At 56.4% G+C, this 23,526-nt stretch overlaps 1 protein-coding gene across 1 annotated transcript in view; it reads left to right on the top strand.

The window, feature by feature from the left end:
* The window catches only part of LOC119111841 (uncharacterized), a 34,957-nt gene extending 16,312 nt beyond the window's left edge, over positions 1 to 18,645 (top strand). Inside the window, exon 3 of the mRNA XM_037235672.1 lies at positions 15,158 to 18,645. Within this exon, the coding sequence (XP_037091567.1) occupies positions 15,158 to 16,823 (1,666 nt within the window). The 3' untranslated portion in view covers positions 16,824 to 18,645. The remainder of the gene's footprint in view (positions 1 to 15,157) is intronic.
* The last annotated feature ends 4,881 nt before the right edge of the window (positions 18,646 to 23,526 follow it).

Genomic DNA, 23,526 nt, shown 5'->3' with positions numbered 1-23,526 from the left:
CCGAGCGAGCCATTTCCCCGCGCTGGTCTGGCCGGCTCGACCCCACCTCCCGAGCCGCCCGGACCAGTGCGAGGAAGTGGAGCCTCTCGATCCGCGGTGGCGCCCTCCGGCGGCCGCAGTTTCTGTCGCCGGGCATGGCGACAGTCGGCTGGCTGACTCGGCCGTGGGGAGCCGGCCCGACCGCGGCCTGACCATGCCGAACGGTACTGAACCCCTTGTCTGTGCCCCATACGAACCGGCTCAGTCTGACCTTGCCGAACGGTACCAAACCCGATGTACGTGCCCCATACGAACCGGCCCGACCTCGACCTGACTTTGCCGAACGGCACTGAACCCCGTGTCTGAGCCTCATGCGAACTCGCCCGACGGTAGTCTGACCTCGCCGAACTTGCCAAACAGTACTGAACCTTTTGCCCGTGCCCTTTATGGTGCATGTAGCCCTGGTATTTCCCTCCTGTCTATAAAATTGTCTTTAAAAGCTGCTGAGTACGAACTTGTTCCCGTAAGCCGTTGCATTGTGTTGGCCCAATATATAGGTATACATTTGTGTGCACACATGAATACCGGGCATCATAAGTGGTGATTCCCAGACGTTATTTTGAGGGGTGGGGAAAGAGACGAGATTTTTTTGAAACCTTTCTCTTCGAAGTTTCCTTTTGTGTTATAGGTTGTTTTGGTACTTTCGGTGATTTGGTCCCAACACTGATTGGGTTGAAACAAAGAGGGGGGGGGGGGGAATGAGGTCCCTGATATGGTTACAAAACCCCACTCGCACAGCCATGTGCGTACAGCAACTGTTCGGCCCCTACAGTTGCATGATTGACTAAGCGCACACGCGCCTTTTTATTGTACTATTGTACTGCTTTCTTGGATAAGCAAATACAAAGGATATAGTTGTTTTACCTGGTCATTCCGTGAATTGAGCGATGCTGCTAAAGTAAAACCTTGTTTAACCTGAAGTCATCATTTTTTCAATAAAAGCCATCAACAAAAGCGGCTGTGGCCCCATAAGCTCCGGATGGCTACTCCGTAGATTGCTCGACCAATGGCAGGACTGAAATGAAATGTTAGCGCGTGCAGGGATGCTTGCCTTACTCAAGTGGTTGATAAAATAAACGAGTCAACGAAGTCTTTCAATCCCTTCTTCACGAAAATGTTTGTGTGCTGTTTGGTCTCACGAGATATGGTATGCGCCGTGCAAAACCGTGTGCAATTATGGAGCACCATCCGGAAAGTCATATGGTAGAGTTGCATAGCACATCGCGCACGTTCGGCAGCAAAGGTGGTTTCAAATTGTTGGAGCTAGATTACTGCAGGATTTTTCAAGGCGCTAAGGATAATTCACGTCATGACATGCATGCTAGGGCTTTGCAAAACGAGTAGCACGGAAGCTTTTTCGCCTGTTTGCTCTTGAGAGCAAGGACATTAATCGTGGCAAGACGGAAAGGAGCTCTTTGTCACACCCAGCATTACCGGCTCGGGGGCGGCCTCGTGTTCCGCATAATGTTGCTTTGTTCGGTCACGACTCCCAAGGCGCGGTTTAGCTGAAATTTCGGGGCAACAGACGGCCCGGCCACCCAGTCATGTTTGTCCATAGAAAGTCCCTCTGTTGGAAGTCGGGGCCGCCTGCCACCCATTTTGTCTTGTCTGTGTAGCTGGGCCAAGCATTCTGTGACGGTCAAGAAGACCATTTGCGTGCCGAATCGAAGCTTGCTGAGCATCTGTAAGTAAGTGCCCCACATTCTGCCCGCGCCGGGTAGTACATGGCGATTCATTGCGCATGGAAAAGTCTGTGTTATGAACATGGTCGCCCCGTTTGCTACTTAAGTGTGTCACTATGCCTTCCATCCCGAACATTTAAAATGGGGCAGGAGCGCACCAAGTGGCGAAAATGCACAAATACACAGGTAACTATTTTCCACCTTTGAAGCTACCCTTTTTGCGTTTCTCTCCGTCCCCTCTGTTTTCCTTTTCTCGTCTTATGTCCCTCTCTCGTTTCGTCTCCCTCTCTGTCCATTTTCACTTCTCTTTCTTTACTCACCAACTTTGATCTGAAAACCAGCTCTACACCTAGCCTGTACTGCCTTGTTCCACAGCTGTTCGCAAAATCCTCGGTTCTATACATTAATCAACGTGAGTCTGGAGCTAATTTTGCACTCTTTTGAGATCCTGCATGCTGTCCCAGAGACGGTTACTTCCACTACGCCACGTACTTCGCCACCTGCATTATTTTGGTGCATGCTACGTGATGATCCGTAACTGGCCGGGGCCTCATCAAGCATTAATAGACACGATTAGCAAAGCCTAGGATCAATCATTTGCAAGATTTTTCGCCATTGCACACACATGATGTGATCGTATGCAGTTACAAAGTTTGGTTTAAAACTTGCAGACAGACATTTTCATTCTATTTTCAAAATAGTCATGAGATATGACGTTGAAATACTGGCACGTGAACGCAGCAGGAATACAGACCCAGCAGGCGGATTTTACAGGATTTATATGTGCGATGCATTACAGCGTGGTCGTTCTGCAATTGCATTTCGCTTAAAACAGAAGGGCATTCGCGTTACTCTTTACGCCCCTTCAGACATGGTGTACGACAGTGTTAAACAATGTTGTGCATCATATGACAATCAGTAGTGCATTTAGGTGAGAAATGGTGAAGCATTTAGATAAAGCTCAATTATTTATTTCGACGGATTGTTTGTCATGTCATGAACGACGTCACAAAAAGCATACCGAGGTCTCCGACTGATCGCTGTCGTCGCTGCAGCCCGAGCCAGCGCGAGTCGCGGTCGTCACGTGGGAACATGGCAGCCAGCCACGTCGCGGCCAGGGCCCCGCGCTGTGTAATTTCCGCTGCAGGGTGGGCGGCAGCCGTAACCAAACGGCCTCTTCCTGCCCACCGGCGCTCCGGGCGCTGCCGGCCACACTGCAGAGGTCGCTGGCCTTCTCGGCGCAGACCCATCCCTGCTAGCACCCGGCATCACGGGGTCAGGCCCTGGTGTGAGGGGTGAGAGAGGTCAGACGGACGCGCGCCGTCCGGCTTGTGGCGTCTGTTGGTTACGGGCGGTATATGGCGTAGCCCTGACGACACGGAGCGAGGCAAGTGCGTAGCGCGTCGCCACTCGGTTATCAGTCGTCGGGCACGCCCGGTCGGATGATACGAAAGCGGCCAAAGTCTGCGCGTGACCGCGCAGATTGACACAAGCCTAGCCTGCAACTGTCTGCAATATGCAAACGGAAGGAGACAGGATGGCCGACTGGCCGAGATATTTTCACCGCTTTCAACGCAGGCATGGGTTATCACATTGTGGATGTGTCAACGCCATGGGACCTAAATCCCAGTGTAACACTAGAATTTGAACGAATCAGGTCATCGAAAACACTTACAAAATTCCCGCAAAGGCTGGTGATGTGCAGTAATCCGATCCCATTAGAACGACATACACAAGGGCGTAAGCATTTTTGGTCTATTTACTTCTGCCATTGTTTCGATAAAGGCATGTTGCCAAAATATCTGCCTAACTATGTCTCCATTCTCCTGGTTTTTCTCCGAGGAATGAGGCTATTACTACGGTGAACTACTTATCGATGTAAATAACGCTCCTCGCTAATGCATCGAACAGCTTAAATAAAATGTTTCCTTACTTTTTCGGTCAGCCGGGCGTCCGGTTACGTGCATGCACGGTGACGGGTACAAGGCTCCGCGATTTCCTTTCTAGAATATTTCAGACTGATCCGTTCCAAGCTCTTGGTACGGCGTACATACAAAGCGGTCAAGGAATGGTCGTGTGACGCCATAAAAACCAACAATAATTCACAGGAGAAATCAATTTTCGTGGCTCAGTTTTCGCATCAATTCGGCCTGAAAACAATTTATGGACTGCAAGGGCAGCGTTTGAAAAGCATTGGAAGCCCCGGCGACTCCAAGCAGCACATGTAATGAATGCTTAATTTATTGTGATGCATCAGCGGATTCTTGGATGATTTAACGTCTCCGCATTTGTTTATTGAACTCATTTTGCTTGCCTTGGGTCTCGCTGGAGATGAAGGTAAAAAATGCGCATTCTGCTCTTCCATCAGATTTCGCTTACATCGGAAATGTTTCCATAGGATTACAGCCGGCTACTGTGCCAAACACCATGCGTCCTTCTTCACGGCTTCACGCCTCTATCTTCCAACATCGTCACAGCTTCATCCCTCCATCTTCCACCATCTTCACCGCTTCACACCTCACCGGACAGTACTTCCGACAAAGAAAGTGGCCGAGCAGATGCGATCTATTTCCGTGAGGCGACAGGTGCGCTTTTGAGACTCGCCCGGCGCGGGCACGCCGGTGCCGCCACTGTTCCAGATGTCGCCGGACGGCGCCGGCGATGTGGGCCAGTGGTCCGCCCCGCGGCGCGCGCCCGACGAGGTCCACAGACCGGCGGCGGCGGGCGCAGCTCCCCATCCCGGCAGCACTGGAGGGGTCCCGCAGCGCCGGAGTGTTGGAGCCGGCGGGCCCGCGAGCCGCCGCGTCCGACCGGGCGGCGCCGGGCGGGGTGTGGCAGGAGCCCAGGGACGCTGGCAGACGATAACGCTGGCCGCCGCTGCTGCCGAGCGCGCAGCGCGCCAGGTCGCCAGGACCGACGGCTGTGATAGAACGCCGCAAACTGGCCAGCGTCAGAGGCTCCACCCAGACTCGCCTCTGAGAGAGAAATGCATTACTACCTGTAAAACCACCTGCAGTGAGTCTCACATGGACGTTAGTTGTGAGACGCTGCATCACGGCCAGCTGCATACTGGACACTAAAACAGATAACTGCCTGCTTTGCAAACGCGGTATGCATGGTGCCCAGACTGGGTCTGCGAGGGTTCACTTCATGTGCGCCGTAAGGCACGACTGTTACGATGGTGGAACACAGACATTCTCCAAGTTTCTGTGGCACCTCACGATTGTATTTCGCGGACGCGGGCTCCGGCGGTTGCCGGTCAAGTACGCGCCGCATGTGGCAGCGCGGTGCACGCGACGCCGTGCTCCGTTGTGTCGATGCGACGGCAGGGAAGCCATCGCACACCAGACGTGGACGCCGGGACCTCTCGCACCGGGACCCTCCGCGGCGACCCGTCCGTGGACCCGAACCGTGGACCTTGCAGGGCGCACTGGGAGTTGTCGCAGGGAGCCGTTCAACTGCTGGACATCCTGCTCCGAGAATGCCAAGAGGCTTTGGGTCATTGCGCCACTCGAGTGTCTGGTGAGGGGCCAGAGGGATCAAACCACCACACCAGCCACTAGTCTAAATCGCCCAGCACGTCAGACATAGCTCAGATTGGGCAATGGTCGGCGAATTCAGGCGTCTGCGTCATTCGAAAAATGTGTGGGAGGGATTGTTTGATGCAATAAGCCAAGTAACTGCAGATGGAGTTTTAAGTTGGTTTTTCTGTTATGTCTGCTTTCTAATCCCATAAATCCCCGACCCGCTACATCAGCGGCAGATCCTTTCAAAATATACTTGTGCACTCATCACCGGCATAGCATGAAATATGAAGTTACGGACTTCGTGCGTTGCAGCTATTCAGCGTTGAGGTTGTGTCCACATATAGTCGTGACAATAATGGCCGGGCGGCGCTACTTTTACGACACATTTCCACGCTCGTTTTGCTGGTCGAGCGGTTGCTTAGGCCCTCGCCACCTAACACCACCCAGAACGCCCCTGGTGAGGTGGCATTGCTGTGAAGCGCACCTGCCTGCGCTGACTGGTCGCTTCGGCTGGAGGCATATTCACCGACCGGACGCAAAAGCTCTGCGCATCAACGGTGTCATGCGTGAGCCAGTGGCAACCGCCAGAATCATTGGTTTCCTCCCGTGCATTTCCTCCGTAGCATCGCGGCGGATTCCTGAACCGTCAGTCGTTTTTGCTCCAATCCCGCTCCTCCAGGACTTATCCCAACTAATTCGAAGCAGAATGGTACCACACAGGTTTCGCCGGCTCAAAGGTCTTTGTAGCGCCACAGGCATCATTGAGTGACCAGTCTACCGTAACGCAGGCCTTGCCGGATCGCAGACACTGTAGGGTCTCAACTCCTCAGGCCATTATGAGAATATGATGCACCATCGCCGACATAACTGTTCGCTCGTGATTCACTGCTCCTATTTATCACGACCTGTACATAAACTCATGGTGAGAAATTGCCATCAGATTTATTTCGGTCGTGGATTTGTGATTCGAGTTGGTTAAGGAGCGCGACTGATTTGGAATGGAATGGGAGAAATACCACTAATCACAACGTATCGCTTTACGATGAGCCTGGGTTTGTTCCACATTTTCGCCGCTGATCTAGTCTAGATCCTGCCTCAGCAGTCACCCGTCAACGGCAACTGCGACATGTATCCGCCACTACTGACCCGTACACAGAGTATGAAGCCCGCTCCGCGGTGTGCTTCGGGAGTCTGATGGGAGAATCAACCAGAAACTCGCCGGGCCCTCGATGCTGTTCCCGAATAGTGCCTCTAGATTGATGTGCTATGCCCGCCGTAACCGGCGATAGTTGAGCTTGACTGGCGTTGAGTTTTGTTCCGAACACGCGTGCTCTGTGAAGTGGATCTAATTCCACTCCAGTGTCGCTGAACCCGTGTTTCCTCACTGTTTTTGTAGATCGCCGGAATGTCCTCCTTTCTCGCGCTTCTACAGTCGACAGTCGATTTACAGCATGTCCGCTAGGGACCGATGTATTTGATCTACATTTGCTTTGCCGTGCGGCAGGCTATGCCAGGATCTCACAGCACCCTGCCTCCTCGTGTGCTCTTAGATCTGTCTGTCGGCAGGTGGAGGACCTGTAAAGCACAGCTAACATTTTATTCTGTTCATAAAGACTGCGCCAAATAACAGGCATTTGTCCCCACATGTTTGCGTCCATTGTAGCTGAGGCATCCGACCTCACTGCAACATCAACAGCTAAGCTGGCCAGGCCGGAAGCCGAAGAGCCGAGACGCAGCGCCAGCGGCGATGGAGCGCTCTGAATGGCAGCCACCGCAGCAGCCTCTGGCGTAAACCGCGCGACACGGATGAGACGATGGCGTGCTGGTGTTCAGGAACATCTCTTTGCTCAACGAAAGAAAACTCCTCACGGCGGCACGGTCGAAGCGATAGAGGCCCGGTACCCGGAGCCAATTTCCCAGTCATCCAAACACATCAGTGAAGCCAAGCTACGTCGTACCCTGCCACTGGACAGAATTCCTTCCAGAAATTCTAGAGATAAATTTTAGAACTCGTTCCAGCATGTTGCACAACGTTGCAATCTTAATGTTGGGGTAAAGAAGCTCCGGGGAATCCGGTGACTGTCCACAATCGCTTCAGGAGGATTGCGAAATCCATTAAAGATCGAAACTGAAATGGTTGCAAAAATTCCGGATGAAGCAACACATGTTTCCAGTGAAATGACACAATGTAGAGCCCAGCGAACACCTCCATGGATCTCGCCAGGCTCAACAACCTCCACTGTGTTATTGATCAATAATGCAAAATTGCAGAAGATTAGTTGAGGTAAGTTGGGAGCAAGTAATGGGGCGAGGACGCATCTCGTTGCAACGCTACACTCGTCCCTCCCCTTCTCTCCAGCCAACGGCGCGGACGGCGGCCTCTTGCTGCGCCCGCATTCCTTGCCACCATCTGCAGCAGCACAGCCCCGTCTGGCGACTGTGGCAGCCCGGGTCTCGTGCAGGACCGGTGGACCGCGTCTGGATCCCCTCCCCGAAACAGGCCGACCCCTGGCGGAGGTCAAGGTCACCCGGCCGGCGCCGCCGGTGCCGTTCCTCATCCATAGCGACACGCTCCGCCAACGGGGCGCAATGCCGACGAGCGTTTCGAAACGTTGCGTCGCCTCCCGGTGACAGCGTTTGTGCCCTTGCGAAAAGTACCGTCTGAATGCATAATTCAGTGCGTCAAACACGCTCGGCTGCAATCGGCACCACACTGTGACAGGTGGCGAACGTGTCGGCTGTTGCTGTTTCTCTGTTTTCTCTCCGGAGGCCTACATCGCACGTGACAAGGCCGAGCAACACGCAGTTGCCGCGTCGTTTGGTGACACCGCGACGGATTGCGGTAATTATCACATCCTGTGAAAGGAGGCGTACCGCTGCAAAGTGGTCCCACGGGAGCACCTTGCTTTGTGTGGCAAGGTGACGTCACCGTGACCGTGATCTTTGCACTTATGCACCCGGATGTTTTTTAGATTCACCGTTGACGTAACCAAGTGCGTGGAGAGGCTCTGTAAGTTGACGCCGAGACGCTGCGTCAGCCCGCCACATCAGCTGCCTCGTTAGGATCTTACTGGGTTTTGAGACATGCTTGAATGCTGTTTGGAATATGTATGGGAGGAAAACAGCAAGGGGGTGGTGCCTGCGACAGTTACATGAGCTCTTGCTTTAGACACTTAAGACTTCGTGCAAGATTTATGTCCTATTTAGGACAGACCTGTGTATGCCATCGCAGTCACTGCTGCTCTTCATTGCTGAAAATTTCGCAGTTTTGTTTAGTGACACCAAGGGAACCACGTATGGAAAGAATCCATCAAGAGCATGCCTGACAATACTTTAGTATAATCACTATATAACCACATACACCGCGACTGTCGCGCAATTAAGTCAAACCCAAGCTCAGTGCATAAATAGAGCTGCAGTTAGCCCAGCTGCCGTGGGGACGCGGCCGCGGCCCACATGCGCCGTCGTATGGGAACGGGGCTGCCGCCGCAGAGCCACGCGGCACACGCCCCGACAGCCGACCCAGTCGCTGCGTTCGACTGCACGGTCTGCAGGCGCCCGCCGGTGCTGACCCTGCTCGTCGGTCCGAGCGAGCTGGGCCCGTCGGCTGGGCAGGCGCCGAGCCGTGCTTCGGCACGCATCAACACGCGAGTGACGCGCCAGCGTTGCCGCTCCTGATCGGCGGTGCGGACGGACGTGGCGTCAGCGGCCTAGCGATCTGCTCCGGCGGCGTACCGCGCGCCGGCATCCGGACTGGCGCCGCGGTCTCAGCTCGACAGCAGGAAGCGACGGTCCGTCACCTGGCGGCGGCCGGCGCTCGGCGGCGCCGCGTGCGGCCGCGCAGATGCGTGCCGGCGAGGTTCGCGCTGGCCGGCACCGCTACACCCCACTGCGGCCGCTCCGCCGACACCGGCTGCCGCTGACGCCGGCCGGCCGAATCACTGTGCGGCTTGACGCGTGGACAGATCACACAATCGGCCGAGTCGCGTCGACCATTAACAGAAACAGGTGCCTCAGTGGCCGACAGTGTGCTTAATTGACGTGATCGAATGCCCCGTTGGAATGGCCGGGGTTTCCATTAGTGGGAGTGGGCGCTCCATCGCAGAGCTTTGTTTGCGATGTTGTGATTCCGTGCGCTGCTTGTAGGACCGGGTGCTCCTTGGGCCCTGTTGGGGGGTGTCATGATGGGATCGTCGATCTGGCCGCGATCAAAATTGTCAGAAATGTTGGCGGTGGCGATGGCTCGGAGGGGCAGGATCGGGCGACACGGTTCGGGGTGGGACTTCAAAACGAATGGAGCATCGTTCCCGCGAGCTCCGTCAGGTGTGAAGCTGCCTCAGAGACAGTGATAAATCCCTTAACGCCAGCACAGTCAGCCGCGATGGTCGTCTCTCCCACAGATCTCGGCTGGCGGCATTTTTTTTACGGCGCTCATCAGCGTCAAAGCCGTTGATAAATGCTGCTCCTTCCGCTAAATCCCAGTCCTGCTCTGAAAACAGAAACGAACGGAAATGGCGCAACCTCGGAACATGGGAGATCGAGCAAAAAATATTCTGCACGTGTGGATCTAGGTCTCGTGTCCTCCCGTGTGTGTCTGCGACCAAGGCTGGACGGGCCGTGACACAGACGTGAGCAGTCTTCTGTAGAGGCGCTGCGCTCCTGCTCGCGCCGCCGCTGTTGGGCGGCAAGACGGTCCACGGCTCTACCCTAAGTTTGATCTCGTGGTGTCAGACATCCTTGCGATTGTGACTTACTCAAGCACCAGCGAAGCTGGCGTGGCGGGGGATAGAACTAAGTCCGTGAGCAGTTCAGAGGTAGGGCCGCTGCCTCGAGTTTTCACGTGCCCTAGTCGCTAAACGTGGCAAATCTGGCGTGGTCTGAGGGGGGGGGGGGAAACCATCATTTAAGTCGACATGGGCCACAAAAGCTCCCGGTCTGTCATAGTCCTGATGGATGACCGCAGATGCACTGCATTAGGTCTGTGGTCTACAAAGTATCTGTCGCTGTAATGAGATCGTAAAAACATCCGATGACATGCGCGCTGCGAATGCAGACCATTCTTCAAAACAGCGCTGTCAGCAGAGCTGTCGCAGGCCGGCTACTAACAACATCGGCAACCTCTTACCGACGCGAACCGTCAGAACCGTCGACAAAGTCGCAATGCCAGACGCTGCCTCGTCGGTTTGAACCGGTTCAAACCGGCACCGATGATGCGAATGTTAGTGCATGGCGATGTCTGTTCAATTTCTGTTGACAGCTGTCTTCGCTTTACGCCACGATCAAAATTGGATCAGTCCTGCCCCTAGGAACTGACAACGTTGCGCTTTTCCCATTGCGAAACGCGAAAAACACGTCACGGTGTCCTGTTAGTCTCCAAATAAGTCGAACGGATTCACCGCTCAGTTTTTGACGACGGTTCACGGTGGACTGAAAGCAGATACCAACAGCGGTGGTACCTATATGTTCTATAACAACGGGCCACGGCCACAAGCTGAGGTTGGCGTGCAACAAGAGACCATTGCCCCTCGCCCTCCACGGCGTCAATCCTAGCGCCGTTTAATCGATGGCGCCCGTTCCGGTGCCTGCGGCGGCATTAGCGGCGCACCCACCGGCGTGCGGCGCGGCCAGGCGTCACGCCTCCGAATGCCGCGCGCCGCGCCGGTAATCGCTGCCGGCGAAACCCCGGCAAGCAATGTCGCTTACATGTTGTATGGTCTCCAAGCTCAAACGAGCGCATGACATGTCATAACATTCATCGCGCCACACTGTCCGCAACGGCATTGGTGTATAACGTTCACCGCTTACCCGTGGTTAAGTACTGGTTTGCTCACGCTAACCGAAATCAATGCTCTGAAGGTGGTGCAATGCTTGCCCATCGCTGGAGTTGATTTAGTGCACTGTGCGGCCTGCAGACGACCACAAACGTGGGACCAGTTTGTCCTGTGGTGCGAACTGCCGCTAGCCGGGCCGTGCAGGCTGCGACCGAGGCAACTGCTGCCGGTGTGTCGTTCGCTGAAGCCGGGTGGGTATGCTGCACGTCTCTTCCCTTCTCCCATCAGCGGCCCCGAACCTCACGGGACCGTCAAGGGGGCTGCCCCAGCCGCGGCATACCCACCACGCGAGTGTTGGCCGTGTGCACAACACGACATCGGAGCTGGAGGCAAAACAACCCAGCCGGGACTGACTGCGGTGCTGGGACTGGCTGCGGTGCTGTAACGCCATCCTCCCAGCCGACGACCTGCCACCGGCCCAGCCGCGGCTCGGGTGAACACGGCGTCCGACCACGCTTGGGCCCCAGAGCGTGCCAAGACCTGGCGCATGAGGAGAGAGCACGGACGAAGACGGAGACCTGACCCTGACACACGCCACACCCTACACCAGCGATGGAGAAGCCGAGTCCTCAGGAATGCAGCGGCGCCGTTCTCAGAGCCCCGCCGCCGCATCTCCGCATCGCGCCGCACGTGGGCGCTCAGGCTCGCGCCGGAACGCCCACCTGCAGCGGCGGCCCGACAGCCAGCGGCAGGTGTGGGCTCGGGAGACCGCAGCGGCGCCCGTCGAGCACGCTGCGCTGCGCCGTTCTCACGGCACGCTGTACGTCGGCGGAGACGCGGTGCGCTGCGGCCGCGTCGGGTTTGTCGCCGCCGGCAGGCGCCGCGGCAGCCCGCGCCAACCAGCCGGGCGGCGCGTTTTCACGGTTGGTTCGGCAATTGGGAGCGCTGGCGGCTCGGCCGCTCAAAGTCGGCGAAACTGTCTCTGCCGCCCCGTCGCGTGCAGGCCGACCGGCCTCACGCATGCCCCGCACCGTCGGGCCGAACTGTCCAATCCTCCCCCTCACGGACACGTCGGGCTGCCGCAGGCGAAGACGTGCGGCACCGGAAGGTGTCGCGATGGAACACGCAAGGGGATTGGCGGCGGGCAACGGACGGGGCGCCATGTGTGACGCATCCATATTTTAACAGCGGCACCCGGCCGACGCGGGCAAATATCGCGTGTTACCGTGTGGATGTGCACACAGACGTTCTTCCACTTTGAGGCATGTTGGATAATCGGCTCCTGAACGAAATCGATGCTGCTGTTCCAGGAGATCTGCCAGGTTATAAAGGAGATTACCGGTAGCGTTATCAAACACACTGCGAAAAGAACCTCCACCTGCATTGCCACACATTGATGTCAGCAACGTCTTGGCGTTTACCTCGCAGATGACACGTGGCAACAAGCCAGACATACCGGCTGACAAGTGAAAGCGCTCACATGCAGTGACTGATCCGCGTACCATGACAAAATTTATGCACGACTTCTCTGCTCAGCGAACATACTGTTTGCAATTTTCTTTTTTGGCGCTTGCGCTGCATCCGTTCAGGAAAGCGCGACGTCACAAGAACACGTGCTTACGCCGGCCGGTTTCACCCGGGTGTCAGTGTCGCCGAAAATCTCGGTGGCATTGCCTGCGGTTGTCTTGAGAAAGGCATTGTCAGGGATGTGTGGATGCCGCTCGCATGAAAACCGCGATTGCCAACAAGCTCATCAGCGCGTCTCTAGTTTCGTACTCGAGGTGGCCGTTAACGCTCGCCTCAGTGCCCGGGCGAGGCGGGCGAACCCGTCCCGATTAGCGACGAACTCTTCCGCAGCCTAGCCGCTGAAGCCAGCCCTAGGTGCCACCCGAGTTTCGGCTTAAGGATGGCACCCAAACCCTGTCCCTAGCCTGGCACCTCAGCGTCGGCCCTAGGCTGGCACTTAAGCCTCGGCCCTAGGCTGGCACCTCAGCGGCGGCCCTGCGCTGGCACTTAAGCCTCGGCCCTGGGCTGCCGACCGACGTCGGCCGCGTGGGGACTCCGGCGGCCGCCGCCCCATGTCGGCTCGGTATGCGGCACAGCGGCACTCTGCTCTGCGCGATCCGGCTGCGAGCCGAGATCGCGTCAGATGTAAACAACGCCGTCCGGCAGCCGGCCCGATCCAGTTTCATGCGGCGGCCGTGGCCGCGGCGATGCTGCCCGCGCGCCTCTGTCGTGCCGGACGGCGACAGCTGCCGGAGAAATGCTCTCGGGCCGAGCGGACGTCTGGCGGCGGGCTCTCTGTCCGGCAGACTGCGCGTCCAGCGGTCGCACCGCCGTCAGCCCCGTCACTGCAGGTCACTGGCCGGCGCCTGGCACCCGTTGTGCGCCACCTCGCCGGCTGCAGCGCCGATGTGTGTCAAGTCGACTGGCCAAGCCGGCGTGTCCGGCTCCAACTGGAGTTGTCTTCAAGCAGTGATCTACTAAACAGTACAGCGACACACCGGTGTCCAAGGCGCGCTGTTGCACGGCGGAAAATCGTTCATGCGGGGCTCAGTAAACACAGCCGTCCGGCTTGATGGGAACGCTGTTTGGCGCAAACAACTCGCCGCGGGCCGTAACAGGCCGGACGGTGACAGGACAGAACTGGAACGCAGCTGATTCAGAGGCGAACAATCCATCCAGTCGAATGGAACAACGCATGTGGTGACGGGGCGGAATGGCACAGCGGCCGGTTTGGCAACGACAATTAGCTGCCTGTCGCTCGGCCGGAGATGTGGACTGACGGTGCAATCACTGTCGGCACGGACGCCTAAGCCCCGGTCCGGCACATATTTAGCCGAGTGTGACACGGGAAACGGCGGACCACGGCCCTTGCCTCTGCGCTGCTGACTGGGTCACCAGACATGCTGGGCCTGTCCGCCTCCGCACCGAAGTGATGGTCCGGTTCATGTCCGCGCTCGCCCTCATGGCCGAACCCGAGCGCCACCCGCGCTCGCCCTCACTGCCGAACCTTAGCGCCAGCCGCGCTCTCCCTCATGGCCGAACCCGAGCGCCAGCCGCGGTTTCCCTCATGGCCGAACCCGAGTGCCAGCCGCGCTCTCCCTCATGGCCGAACCCGAGCGCCAGCCGCGCTTTCCCTCATGGCCGAACCCGAGTGCCAGCCGCGCTCTCCCTCATGGCCGAACCCGAGCGCCAGCCGCGCTTTCCCTCATGGCCGAACCCGAGTGCCAGCCGCGCTCTCCCTCATGGCCGAACCCGAGCGCCAGCCGCGCTTTCCCTCGTAGCCGAACCCGAGTGCCACCCGCGCTCGCCCCTATGGCCGAACCTTGGCCTCACCCGCGCTTGCCCCTATAGTCGAACCTTAGCGTCACCCGCGCTTGCCCCTATGGCCGAACCTTAGCGTCACCCGCGCTCGCCCCTGTGGCCGAACCTTAGCGTCACCCGCGCTTGCCCTTATGGCTGAGCCTGAGTGCCACTCGCGCTCTCCCTCATGGCCGAACCCGAGCGCCACAGTCGGCGAGCACTTGATCTCCGACACAACAGACATATTTTACACACGTCCGACGCGGCATATGTCGGACGCGCGTCACGTCTTCAGCTGCGCCCCGAGCTGAGCGCTAGCCTGACCTGACCGCTGACCGTTGGTGGGGATCAGGAGTGACAGAGGGATCGTGGGGGATCATGAGTGACGGAGCCCAGTGGGGATCAGGAGTAAAACAGTCGGGTGGGAATCAGGAGTGACACACTCCGGTGAAGCTCATGCCGCTCAGCTCAACGGAAGCCGGACTCATTATGCTAAGTGCTCTGTTCCGCACGTGTCTAAGTTTTTGTAGTAGTAACCGCTGACCGTACAAGTTGAATGAAGCCTGCCGTAAACTACATTTTATCAACCATCAGTTTGATTACATAGAAGTGATTGCAATCTTCTCCCTGGTTGGCCAGGTTGATTTGATTCGGATGACAAACAAGATCATTGGGAGCGGGCTATGTGTCGTGAAACGGACGTTTCAAAGTCAAAGTCCGTAACTTCGCCGTGAGAGGTGAGATTGCGCCACTCCGCGATTGCTGGTGACGTGGCACTCCCACAGGCGCATCCCCGTGACCTGTGCTCATGTCGGTGGTGTTTGCGTTGCAGGTTCACCGGTGTGGAACGGGAGGCGCGCTTCCTGAGCAACGTGAACACGCGGCAGATCCTGCAGGACCTGCTGGAGACGACCACCGAGGCGGTACCGCTGGAGAAGCTGCTGGAATTGCAGCCACTCATTGACACCTCGCCGGCCCTCTCCGAGAAGGAGGTCCTGAAGAGTGTCCAGAAGAACGTGCCCAACTTGCCAGTCGACTACTGGGAGGCCATGAAGGGAAAGGCCACGCAGAAGAACAAGACATGCGCCAAGTTACCTGCCGTCTACGACCTCAAGTTCAACAACCTCTACTGGCAGGTGCTGGAGACTAGCAACGGCACCTACAACTTCTACGCCGCCTACTACGACAATCGGACTACCCTGTCGATCCATCCGCTTGTGCGTATGATGGTGATGATCGATCGGCTGAAGCCGACGCTGAAGACCTACTGCCAGCTGTGGTTCAGCCGCAAGAACGATCCGGTTATTGTGCCCGTCATGGAGTACAAGTACGTATGGCACGAGAAGTGGGGCAACTTCAAGCAGGGCATCATCCAGCCATATCTAATGGCCTGTCAGATCCCCAAGAGTCACGCGCACCTGGTGCCTGAGGCGGTGACGCTGGTGGAGACGCCGTGCAAGACGTCGACGGTGGCGCTGCGCGTCATCAACAACCGTCCGCCAGCCGGCCAGCAGCGCCAGGACTTCGCCGTCTGCGTGAAGGGCCTGTCGTTCCCAGACCAGGACCTGTCCGTTCGTCTGGTGGAGTGGCTTGAGATGCTGCGGCTGCTCGGCGCGCGGAAGGTGTTCCTCTATGACCTTGAGGTGCACCCCAACATCTCCAAGGTGCTGCGACACTACCAGCAGGAAGGCCTGGTGGAGGTGACGCCTCTGACGCTGGCCGGCGAGCAGCCCAATATGTCACCGCTGCAGCGGCTCTACCTGCGCAAGAAGGTTACCAACAAGCGCCAGAGCGAGCTGGTGCCCTACAACGACTGCTTCTACCGCAACCTCTACATGTATGAGTACGTGGTGCTGCTGGACACGGACGAGATAATCATGCCGACCGCCTACGCCAGCTGGGCCGCCCTCATGAAGGCCATCGTGCCGCGCGCCAATATCGAGGCCAAGAAGAAAAAGAAGGAGATCGCCTCCTACAACGCACGCAACGTCTACTTCTTCGACGTGCAGGACCACGAGCACACCTGGCATCGCGACATCCCGCGCTACATGCACATGCTGCAGCACGTGCGGCGCAGCCGCAACTACACCAAGCCGGGCCACTACATCAAATGCTTCCACCGCACAGACCGGGTGATCGCGCTGCACAACCACTTCCCGCTGGCGTGTTTGGGCGGCTGTCTCTCCTACAGTATCAACACCTCGGAGGCGCAGCTGCAGCACTACCGGGCGGACTGCGTGGGCTCGCTTAAGAAGACATGTGAGAGCGAGTACAAGCGCAACGCCGTGCTCGACACATCCATCTGGCGCTACAAGGAGGAGCTGACAGCGCGCGCCACGCGCACCCTGGTCACTCTGGGCTTCCTGCCGCCGGAAGGCGGCAGGCTGGCCGAGTACTACCAGACGGGCCGCTCCGGCCAGGCGGCCGGCCGCGTCGAGCCGCTACTCGGCTCAGGTCGGCCGGCCGGGGCCGAGCGGCCGGAGCCCGGGGTGCGGTAGGAGCGCGCGGCCGCTAGTCAGCCCCTAACTCTCAACCAGCTGTGATGTGGTGGTGGCGCGGCCGGGGACACGCGCCGTGGACACGGCCAGAGGGCCCACGTGCCGCGCGGCCAAACGTAACGACGACGTGTGCTCAGTATTTGGGGTAGCGAGTAAGGTGAACCACGACCCTGACTCTGATATTCGGTTGACGGTTTAGAGCCCTGCCATGTACATTTGTGAAACGCTCCTCCCCGCCTCTGCGAGCTTGGCGGACGTGCCACTGGCTCCACAAGACGCCCCAGCCGACACCGACAGGCTCCAAGCTGTGGTCAGCTCCTCCCATCCGTACCAGACGCGGCGCCTCGGTGCCTCTGTGTGTTCAAACTCATCGACGTGCGTGCGCTCCGATCGCCGCCGCCCCCGAGTGTGCGCGCGTCCTTGTGTGCAGAGGCGGCCGCCGGGTGGGGACTGGCTGGCGGTGTGTCGGCCGCGGTCCCCGGAGACCGGCTCCGTCGTGTCTGTCCGCGCGCCCGCCGAGCCATCGGTGCCGAGCCGGTGCCGTGCGCCGTGCCAGGCACGGCGACTCTTGTTACGTACCGTCGACCGCGATGCCCCGCCGGATTCATCATTCATGGGGCTGCCGGCGGCGTGCGGCTCAGCGATGTGATCGTGGGCGCCGGGTGGGCGGTCCCGGGCCTGCGATCCGGGGTCCGCGGTCCCAGGAACCAGGGTCTGAGGTCCGTGGGACCGGGGCCTCCGATCCGTGGGACCAGGCTCTGCGGCCCAGACTCCGCTGTCGAATGTTTGGGGCCCGGGTCCCGGACTCTGGGCCCGCGATAAATGGCCCGGGATCAGTAGACCAAGACGATGGAGTGTCGCTACTGGGCTGGCCGCCGATCCCGACGGATGCCTGCGCCGTCGCCTTGCTGGAGACTGTGGGAAGGGAGGGGAGGGGTGGGAGTGAGGGCATGTTGTGATCACTTTTCCGGGCACTGTTATTCCTGCCTGTCTTGTGCCGGCGACACGACTGGAGGGGCGCCAGCCGTGGGTCACCCGGCCGCGCTGTGCTGCCGGTCGGCCACGGCCGCCAGCCCGAGTCGCACGTCCCTCAATCGTCACGGTGGCACACACTGGCTGATTGCATGGCCGATGACCGTGTAATAATACCAGGCTTTCAGTTTATTGTCTCGTGTTTAGCCAACGCCAAACATATCACGTCTGGGCACGGGGCGTGGCACTACCGACCCGAGCATTATCGTCGTGTGGATGTTTCCGCCCGACTATGGCGACAGTTGTGATACAGTGATTAGACGCGGCCGAGCTGTAGCACGGCGCGTCTCAGAAACTTGGAGGCCTGAAATGACGTCATCGCCGACTACGGCCGGAGGCGCTTCTGTGTATACATGACCTGGGTTTGGAATTATGCACGGCGTTTGCGCCGTGGTAATGTATCGCGACAATGTCACCGTAAGTGGTGGACGTTTTCAAGGAAGTTTACCATGCTCTAGATTTGAAATGTTCTAAAGCAGTTTAGAATATCCTACAGGCATGTGTGAACTCTGCAAATGGTTTTGCACTTCAAGAAACAATTACATGATATCTTCTCTGATCGCAGCGGCGTTTGTATCTTGAATTGATTAAGAGACAGCTGTAATTCATGAATGTATAGCTCGGATTGATGTGAGCTGTTTTTGTTGCATTTCATTGAGCATTTGTCCGGGGAAAACTCCTTTTACCTGACTGTATGGATTCGCAGTGTCATCTTGTGATCGTTTTGATTTATGGGTGGTCTTACCTGGCCGTGAATGATGCTTCAATAAATGTATGTCATGCGAATACGGCAAACACCTTTTGTTGAATGACATAGCAGATTTCTGACTGCTTGCGTGGTAGCCATGCTAGTGAAGACTGCGCTCGTGCGAGTCTTTCTCGCGAGTCCGCCAAAGAGAGATCTTGTCAAACACAGCTTGTATTTTCTGGTCACTTACACGCGCCAACACTCATACCAAAACGTTCACCGACGCAACATCAATGGCCCTACTTCTTCTAGCCCGGTGAGAGTGAGAGCATACACGGTCACCAATGGTAAGGTTTATATACTGTGCCCGTCAGAAGTGGTTCATGGTCACATGTGCCATTGTCTGCCGCCTTTGGTCTATTGCAAATCACTGACTGCGCAGCGCATGAGATTTGCGCAGCCTGAAATGAAGCCCACACGTGTAATGAAAGAGAAGAACAATCGCAATGAGGATGAATGTAGAGCAGTTTTTTTTGTTGAAGGGATTGGGGATAGCAAAAAGTCGTTTTGAGTCCAGTGCGTAGAAATTTGTGACGTTCCTTCCTTATTTCATTTTACTACCCCTGTTTGTCATGAATTATGTATGGCTCCGTTATAACTACAAAGTTCCCGGCGTGGGCGTGAAGTAGGCCATTTGGGAGGCAAGCACACAATAAAAGTGCTTCCAATCATGACGATGATTTGATCCCTGAGGTTGCAGCCATGAGGTCGATTCGCATCGATTTAGATGGGTCACTGCCTCCCCATGTCCGATTTGCCGTCCCCCCCCCCCTCCCGCTCTCACCCTTGGTGAGTTCGACCCCTACCTTCTGGAACTGAAGAACGAGCAGAACATTTGAAATGAGATCTTGAAGTGCATGCATTTAAAAGAACGTTAGTAAAAGATGTGTTACACACAAAGAGAACAAGGAAAACGCAAACGTTTGTCCGGTTAAGTGTAGCTGACCGATCCAATCACACTTTTGCAGCTCCGCGTTGCTATAGTTTTACTTATGTAGGCTTCGTTTTTTCTGCATGATGCGTTTTTCTCATTATAGGAAACAATTGTATTTTTGGTTCTGGTCTAATTTTGAGGTAAATCATTCAGCGATGTTATAGCTTTCCGAGCCTAAAACAATTTACGTCATTCTGCCATGATGCCGTATTAGTGCGATATCGGTGGACGAAAACAAAACAATCACGTCATAGCACCCCAAACAACGAATCCAACCGTCTGCGTTCCAAATAACGTTCGAACGTTTCGTTCGAAGTACTATTTCACTGTCTTTACTGTCTTGCCACTGTGTGTGACGACATAGTCTCTTGAGAATGGGATATGTATTATTAAAATACAAAGTATTCTTAAAATACCTTTCAGATGTTCACACAGAACTCACAGTGATCGTGCTGTAGTTTCCTATGAGGACCAGCATTCCACGAGCAAATCCTTCCGTTTGTCCGGGAACTCCTGGTACCAGCTTAGCTGCATAAAGCATCGTCTTAGGACCATCAACAGCAGTTTTGCACTTCGGATACTGCCACGTAAGTGGGAGATATCATTCTCGAGGTGCCTAAGCGAAATGAGAGGCTCCTGTTCGAGAGGCTTATAGCGCATTTTATATCACCTGCCCTAATGTCTCGAGCCGGCACGGGCTTGGCAGAAATCACTTCACTGAGACGGCAATCTCAGGCATTGCAGATAACCTACTTGGGCCATGGATGTCGGCCAGATAGCGTTGACGGGACTGCTTCAGCGAAAAGAAACATTACTCTATTTCTGGCGCTACTTGCTGCTGGAAGCACTGCAATTCCACGGCGCGTTACGCCCATGATGAACACCTCCATGGCGCGTCACGCCCATGATGAACCTTCCACGGTGCGTTACGCCCATGATGAACCCTCCACGGCGTGTTACGCCCACGATGAACTCTCCCCGGCGCGTTATGCCCATGATGAACCCATTGCTCGCAGTGTCGTTCACGACATGTAAAAGGCTACATGTTGAGCAGCGACGCTCTCCGCTCCTCCCCCGCCCAGTACCTGCAGTGTGAAGGAGGGGTCGGAGCGACGCTCGCCCCAATACCTGCGGTGTGTACGAGAGGTGGGAGCGACGCTCGCCCCAGTACCTGCGGTATGCGCGAGAGGTGGGAGCGACGCTCGCCTCAGTACCTGCGGCATGTGCGAGAGGTGGGAGCGACGCTCGCCCCAATACCTGCGGTGTGTACGAGAGGTGGGAACGACGCTCGCCCCAGTACCTGCGGTATGTGCGAGAGGTGGGAGCGACGCTCGCCCCAGCACCTGCGGTGTGTATGTGGGTTCGTCCATCGCATGGATCCCACTGATCCAGCTATTGAGTACCTTACAAAACGAACGTAATCGGCATGCTAGTACCGCATAGCTTATATGATGAGCGGATGACTGTTAAGTAGGTACAACTATTGGGATCTAGACGAACTTGCAGACGTCGCGGAGAAAGCACTTTAATTGTTGCTTTAAACAGGTTTGTATATAGCAGGTTTGTATACAGCGGAATGAACGGGAGCCTATCGAATACCCAGGTAATAACTGGCTCCTTGGAGGATGTCAGTGCCCCAAAAGCGTATCCCCAGGGTAGGTCCGCTTTGATGGTCCACTCATCACCGCAGTGAAGGAGACGCAATAACCTGAGTGTTATTTTTCATGAAATCCTGTCTTGGATATCACACCTTTATGCCATTGTGCAATGTGCACAGGGATCCTAGACGCGCTATAACATCGCTGCCATCTCTGGCTGTAAGGGGTCCCCTGCGTCATACGGGGCAGTAGCTATAGCACTGCCGAATGTGCTGTGCTGCATAACTGTTATATGTGCAGCAGGCGCTGCACAGGTGCTGCACGCGAAACCTACCACTTTTTGGTCAGTGCCAGCGAGCCTTTGAAGTACCACCATTGCACGTGCCGTCCGGGTGTAGTTGGGTTGGTTGTGGAGGGGTGAGCTCATTAAACACGGAGTATACATGCAAAACCGGATAGTCAACGTTGCTGCGAGCCTTCGTCTCTTCCAGGGTGTGCCGCGCTGACCTTGACCGGTCAGACTGGCCGGCCGGCTGCAGCCACCGCCGTCCAGTTGTCCACCCTTACCAGATATGATGTACCGGGAGGTATTGTGTCCTGCCTAGGAGCTGTGTGGTGCAGTTCCAAAACAGCAGCACGCGGAAGACTCCGCCATTCACAGTATGCCCAGGACTTCGGTCAGGGTCTTCATGTGCTCATCCTGCGCCCGGAAGCCGTACACGATCCCATCCAGATGTGCTGCGACATTCTGTAACCCTTTCAGAAAGACCTTCCCGACCCAGTTCCCGCTGGAAGATCTCAACAGCCGCATTGACACTGAACGGGCGCTTGGTGTGCGTCATAGGCTCCTGAACGGGCGCTTGGTGTGCGTCATAGGCTCCTGAACGGGCGCTTGGTGTGCGTCATAGGCTCCTGAACGGGCGCTTGGTGTGCGTCATAGGCTGCTGAACGGGCGCTTGGTGTGCGTCATAGGCTCCTGAACGGACGCTTGGTTTGCGTCATAGGCTCCTGAACGGGCGCTTGGTGTGCGTCATAGGCTGCTGAACGGGCGCTTGGTTTGCGTCATAGCCTCCTGAACGGGTGCTTGGTTTGCGTCATAGGCTGCTGAACAGGAGATAGGTGTGCGTCATAGGCTCCTAAACGGGCGCCCGGTGTGCGCCATGAACTTCTGAACGGGCGCTTGCTGTGCGTCATAGACTCCTTCCTGTTACTGATTGTGAGCGAATCCCTAGAGTCCTTATGGATGAGCATCAGGCTGTATACCTGCAACAGAAATATCTTTGAAAAAGGACTCGGCCGACGAGCTTGCGAGATATCATCAACCAGTGGCCACGGGCACTGCTCCGGCCTGACGACCCAATTGGCGGTCTGTCGGGCTAACTGGCACAGGTTCCAACTTCGCCATGCTTCGATGGCGCCCGGACTGGACGATGAGTGCTCCCAACTGGCTGCTCTGCACTGGATCCAAAATGCCAGCCACACATTCTTCTCCAGCACTTGCCCGGCCTCCTCGCCATTGATGTGCGACGAATACCTGAGCCCGGAGATGGTTGGGTGGAATATTGCGGCTCCTCTCGAGGTTCACCTCCACACCTTTCAGATCTTCCGTACGGGGTTCGATTACACGACCGTACTTTTGCTAGGCTCTCTTTAGGGACTGGTTGCAAGTGGCTTTCACCTCCTGCCAGTTAATCTGAATCGTATTCAGCCAGTCTCTTTTCAAGAGGCTGGCTGTCTCTTTTCGCCTGCTTCCGTCAACGACCAGGACCTTGAGATTTGCATGGATTTTGTGGTTGTATCTGACATGTGTCCTAAGCTCCCCACACACTCCATTGCATTCCCGTACATACGTTTGAAGTTTGAAACTGCACGGGTTCAATCACGGGCGGACTTTTGAAGATCTATAGGTGTCATCGCCGATCAACGTGCACTTTGATCCCGTTTAATCTCCATGGAAATTTTCACTCTCTGGAAATACGCTCGACACACAATAGGACGTGTACCTAGTTGATGGACAGTGTCTTTGGCGGCACCAAGTTCCTGGGTGCTGTTGATCGATGCGCTCGTCCAGATGGCTCAGTTCCCTTCATCCTCCGGCTCAGTGACGACGCTCGCCGGCTGGTGACGTTATCCCGCTCGGGTGCCGCATCCAGATTACATAGGGTCATCGATGGCAGTCTTGCATGTACAGAAGAGCGGGAGAGAGAGAGAGAGAGAGAGAGAGAGAGAGAGAGAGAAGAGAGAGAGAGAGAGATAGAGAGAGAAGAGAGAGAGAGAGAGAATAGAGGAGAGATCTCTCTCTCTCTCTCTCTCTCTCTCTCTCTTCTCTCTCTCTCTTCTCTCTCTCTCTCTCTCTCCTCTCTCTCTCATCTCTCTCTCTCGATCTCTCTC

This window comes from Pollicipes pollicipes, unplaced genomic scaffold (assembly GCF_011947565.3).
Source record: "Pollicipes pollicipes isolate AB1234 unplaced genomic scaffold, Ppol_2.1 Scaffold_7261;HRSCAF=8764_pilon_pilon_pilon, whole genome shotgun sequence".
In the NCBI taxonomy this organism is placed as follows: Eukaryota; Metazoa; Arthropoda; class Thecostraca; order Pollicipedomorpha; family Pollicipedidae; genus Pollicipes; species Pollicipes pollicipes.
The sequence above is the reverse complement of the archived record's forward strand: the minus strand, read 5'-3'. Positions and strand labels throughout refer to the sequence as shown.